At 33.3% G+C, this 24,358-nt stretch overlaps 1 protein-coding gene and 1 long non-coding RNA gene across 4 annotated transcripts; one reads left to right on the top strand and one right to left on the bottom strand.

The window, feature by feature from the left end:
• Positions 1–15,331: 15,331 nt before the first annotated feature.
• LOC110264438 (uncharacterized) lies at positions 15,332–17,387 on the top strand. Of its 2 annotated transcripts, none has more exons than XR_015886092.1 (4): positions 15,332–15,878; positions 16,209–16,367; positions 16,914–16,974; positions 17,125–17,387. It is a non-coding gene; the product is annotated as an uncharacterized LOC110264438 (long non-coding RNA). The 2 variants fall into 2 exon arrangements; XR_015886091.1 differs by having other exon boundaries at positions 15,335–15,878; positions 16,914–16,969.
• A 163-nt stretch (positions 17,388–17,550) lies between these two features.
• LOC148561316 (protein NPGR1-like) lies at positions 17,551–21,864 on the bottom strand. 2 transcript variants are annotated; one of them, XM_088489438.1, is made up of 6 exons: positions 21,556–21,864; positions 20,742–21,126; positions 20,376–20,634; positions 18,885–20,122; positions 18,378–18,525; positions 17,551–18,248 (listed from the first exon to the last, which is right to left on the bottom strand). In XM_088489438.1, exons 2-6 carry the CDS (start codon positions 20,934–20,936, stop codon positions 17,938–17,940), a joined length of 2,151 nt encoding a protein of 716 aa, XP_088345564.1. In that variant the 5' UTR covers positions 20,937–21,126; positions 21,556–21,864; the 3' UTR covers positions 17,551–17,937. The 2 variants fall into 2 exon arrangements, with proteins under 2 accessions (XP_088345564.1, XP_088345563.1); XM_088489437.1 differs by having other exon boundaries at positions 20,742–21,089; positions 21,556–21,797.
• Between the last annotated feature and the right edge of the window lie 2,494 nt (positions 21,865–24,358).

Raw genomic sequence — 24,358 nt, 5'->3', positions numbered from 1 at the left:
CTTTGAATGATGAATTGCAAGCCTTGTTGTTGTTGAGCTCTTTGCCTGATAGTTGGGAAGTTCTGGTTATGACACTGACTAACTTAGCTACAAATGGGAAGTTGACGTTAGCAATGGTTAAAGAGAGCATGTTGAATGAAGAAGCCAGAAGAAGAGAGCGAGGTTTGACTAATGCCTCCTCGCAGTCAAAAGCACTTGTTTCAGAGTCACCGGGGAGAAGTCAAAGTAGAAAACCTCACAGTTCTGACAAGTCAGAGAGTCGAAGCAAGTCAAGAGGAAAGTACAAGCCAAGAAAGGAGTTTATTTGTCACCATTGTGGCAAGCCGGGGCATATCAAGAGGTATTGTAGGTTCTTGAAAAGAGAACAATCAAGGGGAAGAAACAAAGACAAAGGTAAAGATAGTGATAAAGAAACTGCCGCTATTGTTTATGAAGATGTTCTTATCACATATGATGAAAATTATGTGAATCTTGTCTGTGATGATTCCACTTGGATTATGGACTCTGGTGCCTCATGTCATGTCACTCCGAAGCGTGAAATTTTCACTTCCTATACTGTTGGAAATTTTGGCATGATCAAATTGGGAGATAAAGGAGTGTGTGATATCATTGGTATGGGTGATATATGGCTTGAAACTAACATGGGATGCAAGTTGCAGTTGAAAAATGTTAGGCTTGCGCCAGATATGTGGTTCAATCTCATTTTTGTGAAGGCATTGGATCAAGAGGGATATTGCACTTCCTTTGGTAGTGAAAAATTTAAGATTACCAAAGGGGATCTCATTGTTGCTAAAGAAGACAATAGTCTCACTACTCTCTACCGGTTGCAAGCAAAGTTGTGCAAAGAAGATATGAATGTAACTGATGATTCCTCTTCTAATTTGTGGCATATACGTCTTGGTCACTTGAGCGAGAAAGGACTAAGCGTCTTAGCCAAGAAGCACTCACTTCCCGTGAAAGGTACAACTTTAAATACTTGCACTCATTGTTTTGTTGGAAAGCATGCTAGAGTATCATTTCATAATTCTGGACCTCATAGGAGATCACATGTTCTAGATTTAGTTCACACTGATGTTTGCACTATAGATGCCAAGACACTAGGTGTTGCATCATATTTTGTTACTTTTATTGATGATTATTCTTGAAAAGTGTGAGCTTTTGTTTTGAAATCTAAAGATCAGGTGCTCGGTATCTTCAAACACTTTCATGCAAGTGTTGAAAGAGAAACAGGAAGGAAATTGAAATGTGTTCGAGCAGATAATGGTGGTGAATACAGGAGTCCGTTTGAAGAGTATTGTAAAGGACATGGGATCAAGCTTGAGAAGACGGTTCCTAAGACTCCTCAATATAATGGAGTTGCAGAGAGAATGAATCGCACTATCAATGATAGAGTCAGGTGTATGCTCTCTCATGCAAAGTTGCCTAAATCTTTTTGGGGTGAAGCGATGAAGACTGCAGTAGATCTAATCAACCTTTCTCCTTCAGTTCTACTAAATGGTGATGTTCCAAAGAAAGTTTGGAGAGGGAAAGATGTCTCCTATAGTCACTTGTGAGTGTTTGGCTGTAGGGCTTTTGTTCACATTCCAAGAGATGAAAGGTCCAAACTTGATGGAAAGTCAAAGCAGTGTATCTTCATGGGTTATGGTCACGAAGACTTTGGTTACAGATTATGGGATCCGGTGAGCAAAAAGATAATTAGAAGCCGAGATGTAATTTTTCTTGAAGACCAAACTATTGAAGATCTTGAGAAGACAGATAAGTCAATAACTGTTAGACGTTCTGCTAATGATGAACCTGGTCCTTCCACTAGACCTCCTGTTGATAGGGGAGATGTACAAGTTGATAATGATGGTGATGATTTTCATGATGAACTTACACATCAACCTGAGGTGCCAGATGCAGAAGTTCCACCAGATGTTGAAGTTCTACCTGAACCACCAGTTGAGCCTGAATTGAGAAGATCTACTAGAGAGCGTCATCCTTCTCAGAAATACTCTCCTTATGAGTATGTGATGAACACTGAGATTGGGGAGCCAGAAAGCTACCAGGAAGCTATGTCTGATGAGCATAAGGAAGATTGGTTGAAGGCCATGCAAGAAGAAATGAAATCCTTGCATGAGGATCATACGTTTGAATTGGTGAAGTTACTAAAGGGTAATAGAGCATTCAAGAATAAATGGGTGTTCAAATTGAAAGCGGATGAAAATATCTCACGGCCAAGGTACAAAGCTCGATTGGTTATGAAAGGCTTTGAGCAAAAGAAAAGTATTGATTTTGAGGAGATTTTCTCTCCAGTTGTGAAGATGTCCTCTATTCGAGTTGTGCTTGGGTTAGCGGCTAGCTTGAATTTAGAGGTTGAGCAGCTTGATGTAGATAAAGAAATTTATATGGAGCAACCAGAGGGTTTCGAGGTTAAAGGAAAGGAGCACCTCGTATGCAAGTTGAAGAAGAGCTTATATGGGTTTACACAAAGTTTGATTCCTTCATGGAAGGTCATGGGTATAGTAAGACTTCTTCTGTATGTCAAGAAATTCTCTGATGGTGATTTTATAATTCTCTTGCTTTATGTTGATGACATGTTGATTGTTCGTCATGATACTAAGAAGATTGAAAGTCTTAAGAAAGACTTGAATAGATCCTTTGCTATGAAGGATTTGGGTCCTGCAAAGAAAATCCTTGGCATGAGTATCACTCATGACAGGAAGAATGGAAAAATGTGGTTGTCGCAACAGAAGTACATTGAGAAGGTTTTAGAGAGGTTTAGCATGAGTAATTCCAAATCTGTTAGTACTCCACTTGCTAGTTACTTCAAGCTGAGTTCGCAGCAATGTCCTACAAGTGAGAAAGAGAAAGCAGAAATGAAGAAGATTCTATATGCATCTGCAGTTGGTAGTTTGATGCATGCTATGGTTTGCACCAGGCCGGATATTGCTCATGCCGTTGGAGTTGTTAGTCGGTTTCTCTCTAATCCTGGCAAGGAACACTGGCAAGCAGTGAAGTGGATTCTTAGATACCTTAATGGTACTTCCAGAGTTTGTTTATGTTTTGGGAGTAGCCAACCTGTGTTGGATGGTTACACAGATGCGGATATGGCTTAAGATCTTGATTCAAGGAAGTCTACTTCTGGTTATATGATGACTTTTGCAGGGGGAGCTGTGTCGTGGCAATCTCAACTTCATAAATGTGTTGCTTTGTCTACTATAGAGGCAGAATACATTGCTGTTGTTGAAGCTTCTAAAGAACTCTTGTGGGTGAAGAAATTTCTACAAGAGTTAGGCATTAATCAAGAGAAGTTTGTGTTATTTTGTGATAGTCAGAGTGCTATCCATCTCAGCAAGAATCCGATGTTTCATTTTAGATCGAAGCACATAGAGGTGAGGTATCATTGGATACGTCAAGCGCTTGAGATGAAGTCATATGCACTTGAGAAGATCCATACTGATGATAATGGTTCAGATATGATGACTAAGAGTTTACCTGCAGTGAAGTTTGATTCCTACAAAGAGAAGGTGGGCTTGGTGGAGTAGCCTATCCCCACTTGAATTGGTGAGGGAGAGATTTGTTGGTGGGTCCCCAACCTCAAGTTGGGCCCACACAACTTAAATAAAAAAAGGAAATAAATAAAAGAATGAAAGAAAGTGGCGTATAAGCCACGAGAGAGAATGAGAAGCTTTCTTTTAATTTTTGAAAAGAAAGAAACGAGGCCTTGTTTCGGAGCCGAAGAGAAGAAGGAAATTGGGGGAAAAAGAGCATGCCATTTTGATCCGATTAAACGGGTAAATTCGCTCAATTTCTTATGAAATTTTACTATATTTTTCCTGGTGTAGAGATGAACATAGGATATAACTTGCTAGTTGTATTGCTTTCTCTTTTGCCTGATTTGAGATACCCACTTTGTGGAGGATTTATGTTAATTCCACCAGTTTTGGTGATGTATTTTGTTGATTGTTGAGATGTTCTAGTGTCACTAGAAAGATTGTTTGTGTACCCATTATTCTGATAGTGGAATATTTTTCTGGACTAGGTCCCGTGGGTTTTTTGTCCCTCTTTTGGGGGTTTTCCCACGTTAAAATTCTGGTGTCTGATTATTTAATTTCTGCCATTATATTTGTTGCTTGGAGTATCTTTGGTATTACCTATTTAATTGCATAGGTTGTGAAAAAATTATTTTTGGTGCTTTCGCTGTTAGACAGGTTCTTGTTTGAATCTTTGTTGAGTTTTTCCAACACTTTGTCCTCTGACTCGTCGTTGCGTCCCCCACTGCGTCATTTCAAAAGAAGTCACCATTGTATCATTTAGACTTTTTGTATAAAATCTTGTTGTTTTTGAATAGGATGGATACTTGCAGTTCTATTCATATGGAAATTAATAATTAGTTATAACTATCAGATAGATGGGAAATGGGATCCCCGCGAGAAATGGGGCTATGTGGGAAATGGGGATGGAGAACAATATTCCTCCACGGTGAAAAATGGGGAGGGGACGGGGAGCAAATTTGAGGGCGGAAATGGGGAGCAGGGAGGCATCTCCCGCCCCCGCCCTACCCCGTTGACATCCCTACTATCCACCAATAACAAACTTAAGGAGCTACAACTATAGAGATTCGTAGTTTTTTAGTGCCACGTAAACAGATCTCATCCATGGAGGGGTCGGTCCAGGAACGGATCCACGCTTTACTTTGTTGGGGGTAAGTGCCGTCACCGACCTTTTGAACAAATATAAAAAAGTATATGAATAAATAAAGGTAATGTCCAAAATAGTCTTTGAAATTTTCAACTCGTTTCAGATTAGTCTCCCACTTTTTAAAATGATCAAATAAGTCTCTCACTCTCATAATCGTGAATCTCCATTAGTCCAAAGTTACCGTACTTTTTAACGGTGCTAAGGTGTACAGTTAACTGCATGCTGATGTGGACAGACAATGAGTTCAACTCAAATTGGTACCTCAAATTTGATTAGAACACCCAAATTGATCCAATTCTCACCTATAAAACCCTAATCCCCCAAATGTTCATTTTTATTCTTCGTCTCCACTCCTCTTCTCCTCCTTGATGTTGTTTATCTTGGCTCTAATCTAAAAGATATTCTAATTTCCAGTAACCCTTCGTTTTTACTTTCTAATCCAACCAAACAACGCCTCTAGTTTCTTTTGGTCTCTGTCATACCTTGATGTATTCTTTTCTTTGTTCCGAAAGTTTGATGATGCGACAATCCCAAAAATAATATGCTTCAATTCTATTTCAGTTGTTTGTGCCATTTGTTTCGGGATTAACCGAACCACCACATGGTAGTTATTTTCCACTTCTTTTTCTGACGACATAATCGCTTATACTTCGTCTTCATTTTTTTATCATTGGAAGCTTTTTGTTGTGTTGTTGTTTCTTTATTCTCATAATTGCCTTTGCTTGCTTGCTTCTTCTTCTTTGGTTGATGTGGTTATAGATGTGTTGTTGTCAGTACTAATTTGGAGGATTTGTCGTGTTGCGTGTCGTCGAGTCTGGTGGTGGTGATGGTGGTGATGGTGATGGGGGACAATCTTATTGGTTATTGTTGTTGAAGAGGAGAAGGTTGGAAGAATATAGAATGTAGAGTAAGATGGTGGTTAGGATCAATCAAAGGTGATGCTACTTTTGGATTCATTATTGTATTGATTGGAATAAAGGTGCATTTGATTTGCTTTTATTAATTATTAGTTTACTTTTTAAGATTTGATTTTTCTTTCTTTGAGGTTGTTGCTTTTTTATAAAAGTAGTATATGTGTGGGAAGAAACTTGAAAGTTCAGAATAGTTTAAATCATACGAAAATAGAAATTAAGAAATTATTTTAATATTTTTATTTTTGTCTAATTTACTTTCTTCTTTCTTTTTTTTGTTTTGTTGTTTGATCTGATATGTGAAGTTTGTTATGGCTAGAACAACATCAATGAGGAGGAGATGAGTGGAGACGAAGAACAAAGATGAATATTTGGAGGTTAGGATTTTATAGGTAAATATTGGATCAATTTGAGTGTTTTAATCAAATTTGGAGTACCAATTTGAGTTGAATTCATTGTGTGTCCACATCAGCGTGCAGTTAAGTGCCACTCTGTACACCTCAATGCCGTTAAAAAGTCTTGTAACTTTTGGACTAACGGAGATTCACGATTCTAAGAATAGGGGGCTTATTTGATCATTCTAAAAAGTGGGAGACTAATCTGAAGCGAGTTGAGAATTTCAAAGACCATTTTGGGCATTACCTTTGGATAAATATATATGTTTCATTGCAAAATTATATTTTTTCTCTGTTGATAAAAAATTTAATTTATGAAAAAATTCGATTACAATGCATCTAAATTTAGAAAAAGATTGACAGATCAGATCTTTAGCTATAGAGAAAAAACACTCTTAAATACGATAAAAAATAATGGTCGAAGTTGAGGGCTTTATGATGAGAAATGAGTTGAAACTATAGAAATTAAACCACGTAGTTAAATACAAACACGATTAAAAATGTGGGGATTGAAGAGCAAGGACGTGAGGGTATTCATTATGAAGATTTTTTAAGGTCAAAGTAAGGTCGTGACTTGAGAAATTAAGGTCGTGGTCAAGATTTTTCAGGAGCAGGTCTTCCTTTTAAGGTCTATAAATAGAAGAAGTTTAGGAGAGAAAAAATAACTTCAATAAAAAATACTAGATCATCACGAAAATTCTGCAAAAATTTTTAGTCTCAGACTTTCAATGATGCAACAAAATATCATAGAATGCAAGTATATGTAAATGTTAGGAGCTTATTTTATTTTATTATCTTTTGTTTTTCTTTCTTTTAATTTTTTTGTTTTAAATATTTCATTGTTATTTTTTTTCTTATAATTTTCATTTCACTTTTTTACATTTTTACTTATTCAAAGTTCTTCTATTTAATTCACGCATTTCAAATTTATTTGTTACAATTTGTCATTAATAGTTCGACACATTTTGTTTCGATACGAATACTAAGTAATTTTTGGGTCGAACTCACTCTTTTTAGAAGAGTTGTATCTGCTCCCCGAATTGAGATCTTGATATAAGTTCGATTCGACACCTTGTCGAAATTACTAAACATCGAGTGAAACACCCCCACATTAAAAAAATACCTAGTAAATTTTGTGTTAAAATATTTATTTTATATATATTTTTTAATTTTTAGAATTAAATTTTGATACATGGTTAGTATAAAATAGCTTTACACGTATATTTAATATTATATAACACCATATCATAAAAAATTACTACATTTTATATTAATTGTATTTGCGTAAATAATCATTCAAAAAAACGTAATTAGACAATTATATAAAAAATTTTACACTGTTAATATATCAAAATTAAACTCTAATTTATATCTAAAGTATAAGATAAAAATATATATTAAATTAATTTAATAAAAAACAAAATATTATTATAGTATTATTTAATTAATAAATTTATTTAGTAGCAGTTTATATCCTTGAATTTTTTTATTCAACTTTAATATTTACTAATAAACTAAAAAATTTTATACCCAATATATATTTTGATAATTAGTTCTCAAACATAAATTTAATTAAAAATTATTTAAAAATTAATTAAAATAATAACATATTTTAGTTTTTTATCTATCTAAGTAACTAACTTATTATTATTATTATTATTATTATTATTATTATTATTATTATTATTATTATTATTATTTGAAATCAATTTTTAAATTTTTTTATTAAATGATTGAATAAATATTAAATAATTTATAAAATATATAATAAGGATATGAGAGATTTGGTGTATAATTTTTTTTAAATGCTATTTATTGTACATAATTCATAAAAAATATACTTTATTTTTATTATTAATTAGAAGATAATCTGTTTATTATTTTGATTATCTTAATTAATTTCATTTATTATTATTATTATTTTATATATTTAATTTATAAAAAACTAAATTAATAACCACATTATTATTTATTAATATATTAATATTTATAATAAATAAATAAATAATTATTTAACATTTAGTATGTTCATATTATTTATTTTTATATGTTTTGATGTATTTATAATTTTTTTATTATTTTTATATCCTACATATTTACCTCTATTATTTAAAATTTTTAGATCTATCATTGGATTTGTTACTCTACTATGCAATGGAATGGTCCTCCTTATACAGCACCATCGCATGCCAACCGCAGAGTAATAAGTCTCCTACTCAATTGATATTTCACTTATTGATCCACGTATTGTTTTTTATAAAAAATAATATTTGTATTATGTTTATACATTTTTATGTATATTTTTTTTTCATCAATCACTTTTAATATTAAAAATATAAAAAATACATACAATTAATAAATATAATATTTTTATTGGTTATTTACATTTGCTTAAGCTTCACATGGAACCAAAATTCATGTTACTTATATCCTAGATTAGAGGCCACGAGCCGAGTTGGATGACGCCAACTTGTAAGTTGTAACCCAAGTGGGACATTAGAAAAAAAGATCAACTTAATTTAATCGAATTGTCAGTTTATTTGTCAGTTTAAGTAAATATTGTGAATTTAAATCTTATTTTATATATGTAATAATTTATTAGTTAACGACATATTCTTAAATTTAAATTTTTGACAAATTAATTTTTAATTTGTCGAAATAAAAAAAAAAAAAAAAAACCTAGAAACCACGTGAAAAATGCAAAATATCGAACCCAATAAATTCAACAAGGAACGTGTACCAGAAGAATCTAGTAGCCTAAAGTCGAGCTCAGCTATAAATGCGTCGACTATTAGCAGGCAAGCCACATCATTTATGCTTTTATTTCAAGAATCAACGTGGTGTATCCCTCCCTTTGACCAAGACTTTAATAAGATCGAATCGAATTAATCGTGTTCATGGTAATATGATGATGACTTAGCTGGTAGTTAATTCAGTTTGTGATTATGAGTGACAATTCGTTTATGGTGTTTTACTATACATCTTTAATTTTAACCTGCTCAGTGAACCAAAAAACAGCAAATCATACAAATGATTGAACAAAGAATTCTCATCAATAATAACATATCTATGCCATTGAAAAATCTCTCACCAAACTCACGAGCCTGTTTTCAAGGATGAAAAATAGATTTTTTTTTTTATTAACCACGAAAGATATAAACGCTGACAAATTTACCCATGAAAAAATAAAATTAATATTGTAACCACGAAAGATAGACTTCAATAGACAAAACTAACCAAAACTTAAAAAACTATTCAAATTCCAAAATTACCCATTCTTTATCAAATTCAATCCCACAACCTCTCTTTTTCTTCTTCTTCCTCTTCCTCTTCCACCACCTTCACCACCGCACTCAACTTCAACTTGATAAACTCACCTTCATCGTCCTACATCAACTCACCCACAAGAAATTCTCCTTTCTAAAATTTGCGATGATTCATATCTATTGTACCTATCCCCAATTCCTTTCAATCGATACGAAAAATTGAAGATCCCGTTAGGTTTTTTCTCGCCGGACCGAACCTGGTAGGCGGTAGCTAACAGACCGAACTGCATTCGCCGTCGTGGACAAGATTAGCAACGGGAACGCGGTATTCGCCGATGAGCTTGTTACCAAAGAGAGTACCGTCGTGGCGGAAATCGAAGCGAAAGAAGAGGCCCTTGAAACCTTCTAGAAGCGAGGGTGTGATTCACGCGAGGTCAAAGATTCCGTCGTGGTGCCACTCCGGATTAGCTCCATCGCCATCGACTTCTCTGTCAGTTCTAGTCCGTTGCTATTAACTCTGGCATGGTAAAGAGAGATCCATTGGTGGTGGTGTTGTTGATCTGCTTCCAGCCATCGTTGAAATCAGAAAGAGGTGCTTTTGACTTGTTGAGAAGCGGGTGATGGTAAAGGTGATGGTGATGAGTTGATTTCACCGCTGACTTTGATGTCGAAGCTCCTCCTTCATCAGGCCTCTTTGAACTATAATTGTTGCTCCAAATGAAATCGTTCAAAGACAGGTTCGGCAGATTCAAAACCTACACATGAAGTTGGTCTCTGAATTACCAAAATGACGATTCTTGATTTTTCTCCATCTTCACAAATCCAACACAAATTCCTTCAAATCTGAATGCACTTTTGAGTATATTTTAGCAATGAATGAATACATAGATAAATAAATTATTACTGCTATGCAGAGACAGAGAGATAGAAAGAGAAGAAAAAGTAGCATTCCATGTGTAGAGAGATCTGCAGGACAGAAATGGATTAGATTGAATTTGGAAAAGAATGGGTAATTTTGGAATTCTAAATAGTTTTTTAGATTTTGGTTAGTTTTGTCTACGGGAGTCTATCTTTTATGGTTACAGCGTTAGTTTTATTTTTTTATGGATAGATTTGTCAACATTTATATCTTTCATGGTTAGAAATGGTTATTTACTCTCAATAATAACATATCTATGCCATTGAAAAATCTCTCACCAAACTCACGAGCCTGTTTTCAAGGATGAAAAATAGCTAGATTTTTTTTATTAAACAGAAAAAAAAAAAAAGACAAAACCAAATTAATTGGATAGGTTTAAATCTAAATCTATTAGATGTTGAAGCTTATTTTATAATTGACTCCAATTCAAGTGAATGTCCGCGTCAGAAGTAGTTGCTTTAGTCATACAATTTGCAACACTATTCGCATTCCTCTTAATTAAAAGAATAGAGACTCTCCAATTTCAATTCATAACTTCTTATATATGTTTTGCCAAATCTCATTCCAAAATATCGTTACCAAGTATTTTTTGGTTTACTAAGACTCTAAATAGTCTGTTTCACAAATAACCTCACAAAATTCACTATTCCAAACTAGAAGTAAACCTCTCAAAATCGCATCAATTCAGCAAAAAGAATATTGCACACTTCGACTTAGCATCCATCAGAATTGCGAATAATACAACGAAAATTAGCATAGCCAAAAGGAGCAAAACAACTAGCATCACAATTCAATTTAACAGAATGAACGGGAGGTAGAACCCAATGCAAATAAAGTAAAGGAGGAGACAAAGATTGATGCATAGCAAAAATGGTGTGGAACTCCCTTACTGAACTACGAATCAAACTCACCACTTTACTAGCACTCCAAGAGTTCTCTGTATTAAATAAATCATGATTTCTACTTCTCCAAATCCAAATAAATCATGATTTCTACTTCTCCAAATCCACCAGATGATCGAGAAGAAAAGAAAAACATCTCCACTCCTTGCAACTCTATAGAGCCAATCACGTAAATCCGAATTATCTGAATACAGGCCTAAAAGGTTCCAGACTTCCTTGGCACTGGGACACTCGCGAGACAATGAAGCATGGATTCAGAACCACTCTGACACCAATGACAAGTGCTAGATAAAGCTAAGTCACGATCCAATCGAAACTCTGCCGTAGGAATATCGTTATGAAGATTGAGCCAAATCAAGAACTTATAATTCTCAAGAATAATATGCAGTCGCCGTACTCAACCAATTATCACGCTCATTCCAGTGAAACTTTCTTTTGGCTAGCCAACTATATCCACTCCTAATTTAGTTGAGTCTAGAAGATGTCACACCCCACGACAAATCCGAACTCTCCCCAACATTCAAATCCGGATTATAAGCATTCAAACGCTGTCTAACATCTTCTGAAATGTTAGAGAAAACATCATGGAGATTCCATTGGCCATTTTTCCAAACGTCTCTAATAGTTAAATTAGAATCAGATATATGAACAAAAGTAACATCTTGAGCAATTGGACTCTCAATATTCCATTTGTCAAATCAAAAAGATTGATCAAGTGATCCAACACACACCAAGAAAAGGCATCCTTAAGAGCACCAAAAGCCTTTGAGATATTCTTTTAAACATGAGAAGCATTGCAAGGAACAGAGCCATTTAAAACTCCCTCATTTCTCAGATACTCTGTCCTCAATAGAGCAATTCAAGATTTGTCCTGACAATGAAAAAATTGTCAAATCAATTTACCAAATAAAAATATATTAGCACACGTAGGGTTTAGGGTTTAGGATCTCTAGTACCTAGATCACTAAATTTTTTTAAAGTGACCATCGTCCTTCAATTAACAAAAAAAAGACCTCTTCTATCAACTAATCTTGAATTAAAAATAGATTAAGATTACTAACCTTAGATGTAGTACTATTATCTGTGTGTATCTAGATAAAAATTAAAAAAATGAAAATAAAGAAAGAAGTCAAAGAACCCCACAAACCATTATTATTTTAACTAATAATACAAAATTACACAAATGAACACGAAAGAGTGCAACAGATACGATATTAAATTAAATTAAAAAAAATAGAACATGAAAAAATATCCAAAATATGATTTAATTATTTTATTAATTTTTATAATTTTAATAAATTTTAATTAGAATTTTACAATTTAAAAATTTTTAATTAATATTTATATTAAATAAAAATTTATAATTAGATTCTTATTAGTTATTATTTTTCAGCAAAAGTTCATTAATCCTAAAACATTTTGCTTGTAGAATATTTTATAATTCATTTTACGAAAATAAATTTTTTAAAAAATTATATTTTTAACAAAAATAGTTTGAAAGAACATAATTAAAATTTTTTATCTAATATAAAAACTCATTACAAACTTTAAACTATAAGATTCTGATAAAACATTTAATAAACTATCAAACCAACAGAATAATATTAAAATTAGATATATTTCTACTTTTATATAATTTTTTAAAGATATTTTTTTAAATAAATAAAAAATATTATTTTAAAAAAAAGGTTTATTTATGAAAAACCAACTTTTTTTTGTCCTTAACATAGATTGCCTCTTGGTTTGGTGAACTATTTTTTTGTACTCAATTCTTTTCTGTATGCAATTGGCAAATTGTCCTCCTATCACCCAGTTCGCCTTTAAATTTGGCGATCTGATCTCACTCCTCAGTCGTGCCTTTTACCAATTTTTTTGTATGCAAAATTCCCACATGCTCACTCTCCTCTTTTCCTTTTAGAATTTTCACTGCGGATAAAAGTTTTTTTCTCTCCAAATAAGTTTCTTTTCTAAAAATAAATGTTTTGATAATATCAAATTAGATAATAATTATACAAAAAGTATATTTAGATTAGATCATATTATATTAAATAATAATAGATAATATTATATTTAAACAGTTTTTAGAATAGTATTTCATTTAAATTTTAGTTTATATTTAATATGTTCTAATTATTTTATTTTTTATTTAGATTTAATATGTTATAATTATATTCATTTAAGTTTAATTATTTTTATTATTATTATATTTATTTTAGTTAAATTTTAGTCATAATTATTTTTAATATTTTATTTTAGGTTAGCTTAATGAGCAAAACTTATTAAGAGGCTACGAAGATATGCTGTATAGATTAGATAGGATTAACCATATTGCTGGCAATGACGTGGTCCAATGAGCTTGTGAGGACATACCTCAACTCAAATAAGCAGACTTCAAACATATGGCCAATATGATTGAGTGGGACCATAATTTGGTGTTGATGTTCACTTTGATCGAGGGGTGGCGGCAGAGTCACACACATTTTATTTGCCCTATGAAGAGATGACCATTACCCTAAAGGATGTACCTTATTAGCTGGGGTTTAATATTAATGGAGATCCTATTAGTGGCTGAATGGGTGAAAGGAGCTTTTTTAACAGGAACGTTCGATGGTGGACATATGTCAGCAGTTGTTAGGAGTTGTACTAAGCCTCATTGATAGACAGGGTTAGAACAAGTAAGGCGACAAGTTATCATGGTTTAAAGAGATAGTATGTTGGGATTCAGAAGAATATGCGACGGACGAGCAATTGATGCATGCAGTACACCATATCATGCAAATTATAAGGGACATCAAACGTGTCTGACTGTTGAGTTCACATGAGGAGGCTGCACTTTTGGAGGATCTAAATTACTATGACCAGCTATCTTTGGGTTCAACTGTATTGGCTTTTTTATACCAACAGATGTGCCATGCCACTAATTACAGGCAACAGAACTTGGGTCGATACGGGGATTTGCTTCTCTTTTGGGCATTTCATTATTGTATCCTTGCCTGTCGACCCCACGTATTTGAGCATAAGTTTCCTTTGGTCTCGAGGTATTTATACATTTTTTTTATTTGTTTGATTGTATCCCTAAATTAATGTTTAAGGATGTGTAATTTTTGACAACCCATGAAATTGTATAGGTGGGTGAATTTCGAGCCGTACAATAATATTGTGGAAATCAGACTTATATTTGGAGACGGGTTCTCAACAACATTAGGATTTATAACTTACGTAATCATCACAATTTTTTTAAATATATTTGTGTTTGTTATTTTTTGGTTTGCAATTGTCTTGTTTTTTACTTTGTTGTGTGTGGATTGTGCGCAGGTCAACTGGATTCCAAATATGTTGACCTGCTTATCCAGCACATCATTCCATAGAGTATAGTTGAAGTTGAAGCCTCATGGCGTGTCGTGCGTCCACTCTTGTGCTTTCCGATCGTAGAGTTGGCATTAAGTGGATCGTGTTGTCAGGTAGTTCAATGGTTTGCAGCACTTTTCCTTACTGAACCATTGAACATTGACGAAATGCACGCTCATGATGGTCGATCTTATGCTAATGGTCAGATATGCTTTTAATCATTGTGTAGATAACTTGAGCTATCACTTTCGAATAATCCAACCTTCGATGGTCTATTGATGTTTGCATATAAGAATAAAAATCATTGTATATTCACACTTCAATTTTTCCTGCCTTGGGCCATAAAAAATGCATATGCTCTATTATTGACAACTCATTTCAAATTGAGTGTACTATACAATATATTTTAATGGTTACTCTTTAATATCTTATTTCTCCAGCCTAATGAATCGATAATAATGGGATTTGAGACATTTTAGAAATAGATAAATAAGAATTATAGAGATAAATTATAGAGTTGAAGGGAATGAAATTTTAATGCAACTAATACCTCAAACTCATTGAAATTTATAGGCTACATTTTTACCATTGGCTAGGGAATAGATCGCCCTTAAGAAGGGTGGACTAAGGAGGTGAAACGCAAATCATGTTTCACTTAGGCAAACTGTATAAAGAAAAACCCAGTTCGCCTCTCCCCTAGATGAACTGAAGCAAATCACCTCTCTTGAGCGAACTACTTCTTAACACAAAAAAAAAAAAAGCATATCTTAGTAAATAATCTTATTTTCTTTCTTTTTTAAAAAATAATAATTTTTTTATTTTATTTAAAAAAATCTATTTTTATTATAAACTTCTACTTTTGATGTTAAAAATAGGTAAAAACACATGCAAAAATTAATAATTAAAAATTATTAAAATATATTTTAGTTAAACATATTAAATAATTATTTAATAATTCTCAATTATTAATAATTCTATCTTAAAAGTGATTCATAAAATATAAAATAAGATAAAAAATATATATATATCTTTTATTTCAGAAAAAAAAATTGTAAACATACATCATTCTTGTATATACAATTGGTGCGTGTAGGTGTATATAAAATAATAAATAATATATAGGATAGATATTAATTGGTGATGGTGTCCTCCTCAATATAAGGGAATAGAAACTGGAACAGAAAAAGGGGGGAGGGTAAGGAAATTTTAGAAAAAAGGAAAAAAAGTACAGATTGTAGAAAGCGTACAGGGCAGCCAAATAAACATTAAATATATAAAAAAAAAGAAGGAAAAAAGAGAAAGAGGGAAGGAGAGGGAGAGAGGGTGGTCGGAGAAAAGATGGGGCTTTGCTTTGGTTGCTTCGACGGAGGCAACAGCAAGCGTATGACGAAGGAGGAAGAGCGATTGGCCGAAGAAGAAGCCCGTGCTAGAGCCGCTGAAGCCGCCCAAAAAAAGTACTTTCTTTCTCTCTCTCAAGGATTTATTGGATTTTTAATCGTTACATAATTATTTCCTGCAAAATTGATTATTTATTTCCTGCAAAATATAATATTTTTATGTATATCTAAATTATCCATTAATACATTTTTCTACGTACTTTCTCTGCATGCATGCAACATAAATGGTGAGAGGTGACATACGTACATTGATACATACATGAGCCTCTACACATGCATGCATGCATGCAATGGCCATCTTAATTATGTTATTATTATTGCATATAATCAATTAGGTTTGGGGGTTTGAATTTTATTATTATTGTGGTGATTTTATGTTTTATGCAGGCAAGAACAAGAAGGAGAGGCAAAAGAAGAGGGAAAGCAACCAGAAGCGGAAAAGCAATCTGATCAAAACTCAAACTCCAACTCCAAAAGCCACAGCGACAATGACAATGACGAACCATTTGTAAAAGTTTAGCGACTCAACACCCTACTTGATTTCTGGCAAGTATTATTATTCATTATATAATAATATCCTCTCATCGTTATAAAATTCAAACAAGAAACAACAATGCTAGAGAACCAAGAGGGTATGAGCAAAAAACCAGCCAAATATATCTGGGTGAATCCAAAACCTCTATGTGGATGGTACTTATGTTAGGCATTAGGATGTTTCTTCTACTAAGTATCAGAATATTTTTTTTTCATACTAAATGGATGTTTTTTTATATATTTTATAAATTTTTTTATATACTAAAAATTGGAATTGTTGAAAGCAGAGTTCCATGATCCCCGCCTCTATTTCTCCAACGTATCATTCAGAAGTTTAATTTGGATTAAAAAGCAATTAATATCAAATATTATAAATTAATTAAGTTGTTTACTTTTTGGCTGATCACCTCTTGGTTCCATATACTTTTCCAACAAGAAATCCTTAATTAGCTTGCATTAAGCTATTAATTGCATCTTGTTACCTCCTTTTCTTTACTATTTTTCTTCTAATTCCACCCCAATTTTATCATAAACAAAAAAAGTTATTTGTGGATGCAGTGGCAGATGGGTTGAGGCTAGTTAATTTGTCTGTCCGAGTCAACTGTTTCTTACATGTAAGGTATAGGGTAAATGATTTATGTATCTTCTAATTAACATAGGAAATTATGCTTTCTTTGGGGGCAAAATGGAAGTGTCTGTTCACAATTTATTAGAGCATCATTATTTGTTCATTAGATTTTCTTTTCTTGTGTGTTGTGTTATGGTGCAGTATTAAGTATAGGACCAGTCAAATTCTCTGCATGCACTGCCAGCTTCCCTTTGTAGATCCGAAGATAACAAACGCTCTCTCAAACAATTGTACAATCTGTCACATTTGTTGTCTTTCTGACCAAGACATATTTTGTTTTATTGCAAAGAATTTATGGTTTAAAGGAAACAAGGACAAGATGAGAATGTAGTTTGGTGTTTTCTTTAATTTGTTTTCCCCCCCTTCCTTGATATTGAATCAACTCCTTTATCTTATTGTCAAAAATGAACGCATCAATCACTTTACTTTCTTTATCTTTCTTTGCTGATATCAACCTACCGAAAATCAAAAGTGTGATCAAATTATATTCAAACATTATTATTATTATTATATATCAGTACTCTCACAGCAGACAATAATTTCTAAATTATAATCCAAAAAACAAACTGAAATCGTGTAGAGCTTCATGAACTTCACACCTTCAATACCTTAAATGGGCATCATTTGGAATAATGAAGAATATCAGAGTAGTTTCCTTTCAGAATACAGAAAAAATATCAGAAAGGTGCAAAAGAAAAAAGAAACAAGCATGGGCAAGTTCAACTGTATATATGGCACCTGTTATCATTTGCCAGGAAAATTGATTTGAACAGAATAAATGTAAATCTATAGAATTGAAAAAGGTGCTAGATTAGCTATACATTTGAACAAATCATTAACAAAGTAGTGGTTAACCGTAGGATGAGTATTTATTCCATTTGGTTGCTGCTGGTGTGTTTTCTATGTTGCTCTAAGTTGAGCTCAATTTTTGGTTCCAAATTTTCGTAGTCTAAATTACTCAAACTTTTGGATCGGAGCCGAAAGCTTCAGTTCATATGCAGCTTGAAAGAAATCTGCTGCTTGCTGCAAGGAACCTTCGTTTTTTGAAACTAATCCAAGGTTGAACCATGCATCATGGTTTGTGGGATCCAATCGCAAAGCATTCATTAAAAAGCTTCTTACAATTGGAAGTGACTGCATACCAAGTTTCAGAAACAATTCTGCAGTTGAAACAATACTGGGAATGTAATCTGGCTCGATTGATAATGAGATCGAGAAAGAAACAAAAGCTTCCTTGTATAATGATTGAGCTTCCAACAACCTCCCTGCAATATCGTGCAGACATAGAATTGGAGATTACTGATTTCTTAAGTGTTCATGCATGGTGATACGATCACCGTGAATATGTGTAGTAGTGAAACAAAATTAAAAACCAGAGCAGACAGAGTCCTTACCAGTAATATGCCAACTTCTTGGAGAAAAAAATTCTATTAATTGAGCTTTGTCAATACAAGACTTTGCATCAATCAATGAACCGATATCTGCATAAATAGTAGCCAAATCCTGCCAGGCTTCTGTTTCCAAATTCTTCTCTTTTATTGCCTGCAAAGAATGGTGAACAAGTTAAGGACATTCTTCTCAAGAATTCAGGAGATGAATATAATCATTACTCCACCAGTAATAATAATAAAAGCTGTCTCTGATCATTAATTCAATCTTCCATAGAATTTTTGATCATTGAAAATTTTTGCATAAAAAACTGGGTCAGGAGAGGATTGAGGGAGTTACTTTTAGCTGATATTTAAAAACATCATGACTCGTCAGTATTCACTAATATCGACATAACCATCTTATTTGTTTAGCAGCTTTCAATAGACAAGTGGCATCACTTCTTTTCAATCAACTTTAATGTTAGTGTATGCATGGGATGTTTCAAATTTTCCCATAAAAGTTATACACACCTCATGCCTGAATCCTATTGCTTGACCAAGTTTCTTATCTTCATGCCAATGCTCCTTTTTTCCATGAATTAATGCCAGCAAGATTCTGTAGGTCTCTACTGCTTGTTTCGGTTTCTGCTGAGCAATTTGAAGTACTGCTTTCAATCTTAGAAGTTCTAGCTGATCCATCCTCCCAGCCTCATCCAAAGCAAAATCAACTATAGTTTCAGCATCCTTAAACCGCTGCTGTGCGGATACTATAAGTGCTAACAGCTGCCAACCTCTCCCTGAGCTGCCAACTGTCATGTCTGAGTACATCATCATGTTGTCAAAAGCCACATCCAGATTCCTTTGCTTCGCATTTTCTAGTCCAAGGCTGAATATAGCTTCCGGGCCACCATTTCCATTCTCCACAGCACGATTTAAAAATTTCAGAGACTCTCCTTGAAATATACTTCTTTCAGAATCCAACACAGAAATTCTAGCTGCAGCCCCATAGCACATGCCTAGAAATTTATAGCCTTGATCCAAGAAATGCTCATTTCGATGCTTGGCTAGATCAATAACCTCGTGCGAAAAGTTAATGCCTTCATGAGCATGGCTAGGATCTTGTGAACACAGTTTTGCTCCAAACAAAAATGAAGGGAAGTGAGGTCTTTGCTTTGCTTCAGAACTACCACAAGCCTTCTTCAAAAGGTTCAATGCTACTTCATTCTGTCCTGCTGCACTATAACACAGAGCAAGAAGGTACCACCTCTCAGCTCGACTATAGATCCCTGGGAGGATCTGCTCTATGTGAACTGTCAATGACTCACACATTCCAGTAACGGAAAGAGCAAAAGTAAGGTGATCCATTATTTCAGCATCCCAGTCAATTTCCTGAATTCCCACCTTGCTCATGAGTATTAACAGCAAAAGTATTGCTTCTTCGATGTTACTCTTGGGTGTTGTTGGACCCCACACTTGCAACTGAGAGGGTAGACTTACTTCAACACCACTGTAGAGTAGGGTCTTAGCTAAGTCTTTTTGCACAGCAGCCAATCTCTGATGCTCCAAATTCCAAGGCTTGATTAGAGCACGACGATATGCAGTAACAGCTTCATCTAAAAATCCTGCCTTGATCCATAAGTTTGGAAGCAACTCTAATGCTCTGTGGAACATTTCTTGCAACTTGCAATCTTCACCAATACCCTCAGGCATTCCCTTAGGAAGTGCAGATTCAACTGTATCCACAATTATTCTGCACTCCTTTGCAGCCTCTGGTAAAAGAGAAAGCATAAAAGTCACTTGAGTTGGGACCATTGGAAGCCAAAACTCTATCTACATCTACATCTCTATAATCAACATAATATAGATACTTATATTCAATTCATTCGTATAGAAGAACGTTCAAGATCCACTTCGACGAAAAATGGAAGTTCCAATATTTTACATGCAAAATCCGCACCAATTAGCAAACAGATGTTTAGTCAAACAACATATGAAAATTATGAAGGTAGTAAAAAACAGTACCGATATATCGGCCAAGTTCCTCTAATGATTTTGCTTTAAGCAAAATTGCCTCAAGAAGGAGGCTTACTGAATGCAATGACATCACATTGGCAACCACAATGTCTGCCTTGGAACGTGGTTTCCTTTGCCTGGTTCTTTCAGCTATGGCTCTGACCATCCTAGGGGTCAAACCCTTGATGTCTATGCCTTGAAATACTTGAAGAGCAGCATCAAAGTTCCCTCTTTGATACTCAAGCCTCCCCAGCAAAGCCCTGGCTTCCTGAAATTCATTTGAAAATTGGAAAATCAAATTTTAATGGAAAAAGAAAACAGCCCCATATAATCTAATTAAATGCTCATTTGATCAAACTGAATTTCCATTGCTACCTCATAGTTTAAGGAAAGAGCTTCTTTAAGAGTGGACTCTACTTCGTCAACTTGGGTATCATCGATTTTGGGTTCCCAATCCGCAGTCCTGGAAGAAAGTCCACCGGCTGAGAAATCCCTTGTCGCCAGAGAATCCGGGGACTGTGGCGGCGCCTCCTCCAATTTGAATTGCTCCCCGGAGCAAGCGCACAACATCTTGAAAGTGAGTAACTCAAAAGAAGACCAACGCAGAGAAAAAGAACAAAAGCGTGGATCTTTTTATCCGTTGAAAAAGCGAGTCAACAACGATCAATTCTCAGCTCACGCCTTCATGATGGGGACACGCAAACCTTTAATTGAGAAACACATCTGTGCAAGCCAAAAACCAATCATCCAAATTTTGAAGCTGCCATTGTTAAACACAAAAACAACTGAACAGTGAACACTGATTATGACATAAACAATGCCACAAACTTGTCTCGTGAAACAGTCAATAAAAATATACACAAACAACAATGAGGGTTCGAGAGTAGGTTGGACTAGTAAGCATAGCACATCACAGCATTTTAATCAATACAACGGAAACGATCAAAAGTTGATCCAACAGAAAAACCAGACCCCAAGCAAGGTTAGTTGTGGGTAGATAGAAGAAAAGGGGAGAGAGAGAGATGAGAACATGACAGGTGCCTGAAAAACAACGAGAGAGGTCAGAGTAGGAAGGGAAAAAAACAAAAAAAAAAGGTGAAGAAGAGAAAAAGGGTTATGATGTGCAGAAGAACACGGACGAGGTGTGAAAAGGGCGAGACAAACAATGAGAACAAAACTTTGGACTTACCAGAGAGAAAGAGAGAGAGAGAGCCCATATCCCAAAGAGCTGAACTTTAGCGGTATTCGACGCCATGAAAGCTACCTTTCTCTCCCGTTTACATTGCTTACCTGCAACAAAACAGGGACCAATGCCAACCCTTATTATATATATATATATATATATTCCTATAATCTGCACTCAACTTGTTCAAACAGATATAAATTTTACACTCTTTTTTTTTTTCATTTAAATTGTTGAGCTCCTTGCTTAAGGCTCAGAAGTTGAAGTGTGCGTTGATATTGGATTGGGGATTTTCATTTTCAAAGGAATTAGCGCGTAAAGAGAGTGAACGAGTTACGAGTTTGTTTGTTAGCTTTTTTTTTATGGTTTCTTACCGTATTTTCAAATCCGACGGTAACAATGAGTTGTTGCATGTACAAGATAAAATTTGAACTCTCGACGCTTGTTTAAACGGACGAATGAGTTGACTACTCAACCAATCCAAATTCAACAATGCTAGGGAACCAAGAGGATAACAGCCAAAAACTAGCCAAATGTCTGTGGGTAAATCTAAAATTTTTACGTGGATGATACTTATACTAGACATTAGGATGTTTCTTCTACTAAATATCAGAATATTTCTTTTTCATATTAAATGGATGTTCTTTATATATTTTATAAATTTTTTTATATATTAAGAATCGGGATTGTTGGAAGTTCCATGATCTCCACCCCCTATTTCTCCAACGTATTATTCAGAATTTTAATTTGAGGATAAAAATCAATTAATATCAAATATTATAAATTAACAACAAATAAAATTAATTAAATATAATTATAAATTAATTAAATTATTTATTTTTTAGCTGATAATCTCTTAATTCCATATACTTTTCCATCCAAATTTATTTGTTAGCTTTGGTTGGTTGTTTTAAATGAGGAAAGTGAAACCAAATTTGGGGAAAGTGCTTTGCCACCAAAAGCCAACCTAGCAAAGCAGCTGAATAAGAAATTAGATTCATTCTTAAATAAACTTCATACTTTTAAAGTAACCTACTCAAATCAAATCAAAACATATTTAGCTAAATGAACTTTGACCTATGAACTAACATCTACTAATTGAAGAAGGCATATATTTTGTAAAGGATAAATTCATTTTTTATTTCGAAAATAAATAAATTTTTAACTAATTAAAATATAGAGAGATTTAATTAATTAATTTATAGCAGAATATAACTGATGAGTTGGTCAGAGAGAATAGATAGAATTATAGAAATCACGTAGCAATTAAATATTGAAAGAGAAAGTATGGTTAATCTAACCCCACACTCCCACATCCCTCTACTTTTCAGTTTCTTCTTTATATTGACTTTGATAATGAGTACCACATGTCCACATAAGGTTGTTATCACCTTAGATAAATTTAGTTAGTTTAGGAACCAATTTCGTCAGCTAGGAAATTATATTTAAGAAATGTAATAAATAATAATCAATACTCAATATTCTCTCTATATAAATGTTAAGAAATATCGAAACAATTTTGGTAGTGATTATTACTAACTAAGGGAATTAAATAATAATGAGTGGTGTAGTGGTAGTAGGCGTTCTTTCTTTTTCTTGGTTTGTAGCAAGTAGGAGAGAATCGAATCTAGTGAAGGCTGAAAAGTGAAAAGCAGAGCGGAGGGAGTGGTCTCTTTTTGTCATCATCTGAGTCAGCGAGCGACTGAAGCTCACACTCCTCTACTCCACTGACCACTGCTTCTTTTTCCTTCCCCCTTCTCTAATTTTATGGGAAGAACACACCACCACGGTAGTCGGCACCACTAATGTATTTTTTTTTTTAAATTAAAAGAGAGATTTGAATCTGCAATCTTTAAGTGAATAGGAGGAGATTATGTCATTAATCCACTGATATTGTATTTAAACTTTAAAGAAAAAACAAAAAGATAAATTAAATATTCAAATTGATTGAAAAAACCACCACTATTCATGTTGTATTTGTTGAGAATGGTGTCATAGTAGCTAGAATCTCGATATAACTCTTAAAATTTTTTGATATTTTGATTTTACAAAATTTATACTAAGTTTGACAATTTTATGATTTAAATCTTATTAAAATTGTACGTTTTACATATTTAATTTATTTTTTCGATTTTACGTAAAATTTTGATTTTCTCTACCTTAATTACCGTATCAGATCTAAATTTTTTTTAGAATTAATTTGGATATTTATTAAAAGGAATACTATTTAGTCAAATTAATCTTTCTTCTAGTAAAATTAGTATATCTGTCCGTTTCTATATAGGATAATATATGAAAATATAGAAAGTGTTTTTTGAATTTTTTAAAACAAAAACATACATAATAATTATTGCTATACAAAATTTACAAAATCAATTATATCTAAAATTTAAATATTTTTAATATTAAAAATATTAAAACTAGTGAATAGTCATTTTATTTAACTTTAAAATAGAATAATTATTCATTGATAATAAGACATAGTTTATGATTAAATTAAAATATTTATATTAGGAACTTTTTTGTAAGATTTTTCTTTAAACAATATTAATGATTAAATTTGTAGATATTTTTTTCATATTTCATGAGTAAAAATGTTTTTATTCTTATGTTAAAATCGATCTAAGTAAATACAATTTAACATGTCTTAAAATTCACATTTAAAATTTTTTTATTATCATGATAGATATTATTATGTAGAACTATCTTATTAAAATCTACTTGAAATGCCAAGAAGCAATAGCTCAAATGGCATAGTCTCTCCATACTCAATTAAGAGGTTGCGGGTTCGAGTCTCTATATCTTCGGT

Source organism: Arachis ipaensis, chromosome B6, assembly GCF_059453495.1.
Source record: "Arachis ipaensis isolate K30076 ecotype BB chromosome B6, ASM5945349v1, whole genome shotgun sequence".
NCBI lineage: Eukaryota > Viridiplantae > Streptophyta > Magnoliopsida > Fabales > Fabaceae > Arachis > Arachis ipaensis.
The sequence above is the reverse complement of the archived record's forward strand: the minus strand, read 5'-3'. Positions and strand labels throughout refer to the sequence as shown.

Coding starts and splice junctions, on each gene's coding strand:
- LOC148561316 (XM_088489438.1), bottom strand. CDS start 20,936: ATGTTGTGCGCTTGCTCCGGGGAGCAATTCAAATTGGAGGAGGCGCCG. Junction 20,635..20,741: donor CTCTTTCCTTAAACTATGAG/GTAGCAATGGAA, acceptor AATGAATTTCAG/GAAGCCAGGGCTTTGCTGGG. Junction 20,123..20,375: donor GGAACTTGGCCGATATATCG/GTACTGTTTTTT, acceptor CTCTTTTACCAG/AGGCTGCAAAGGAGTGCAGA.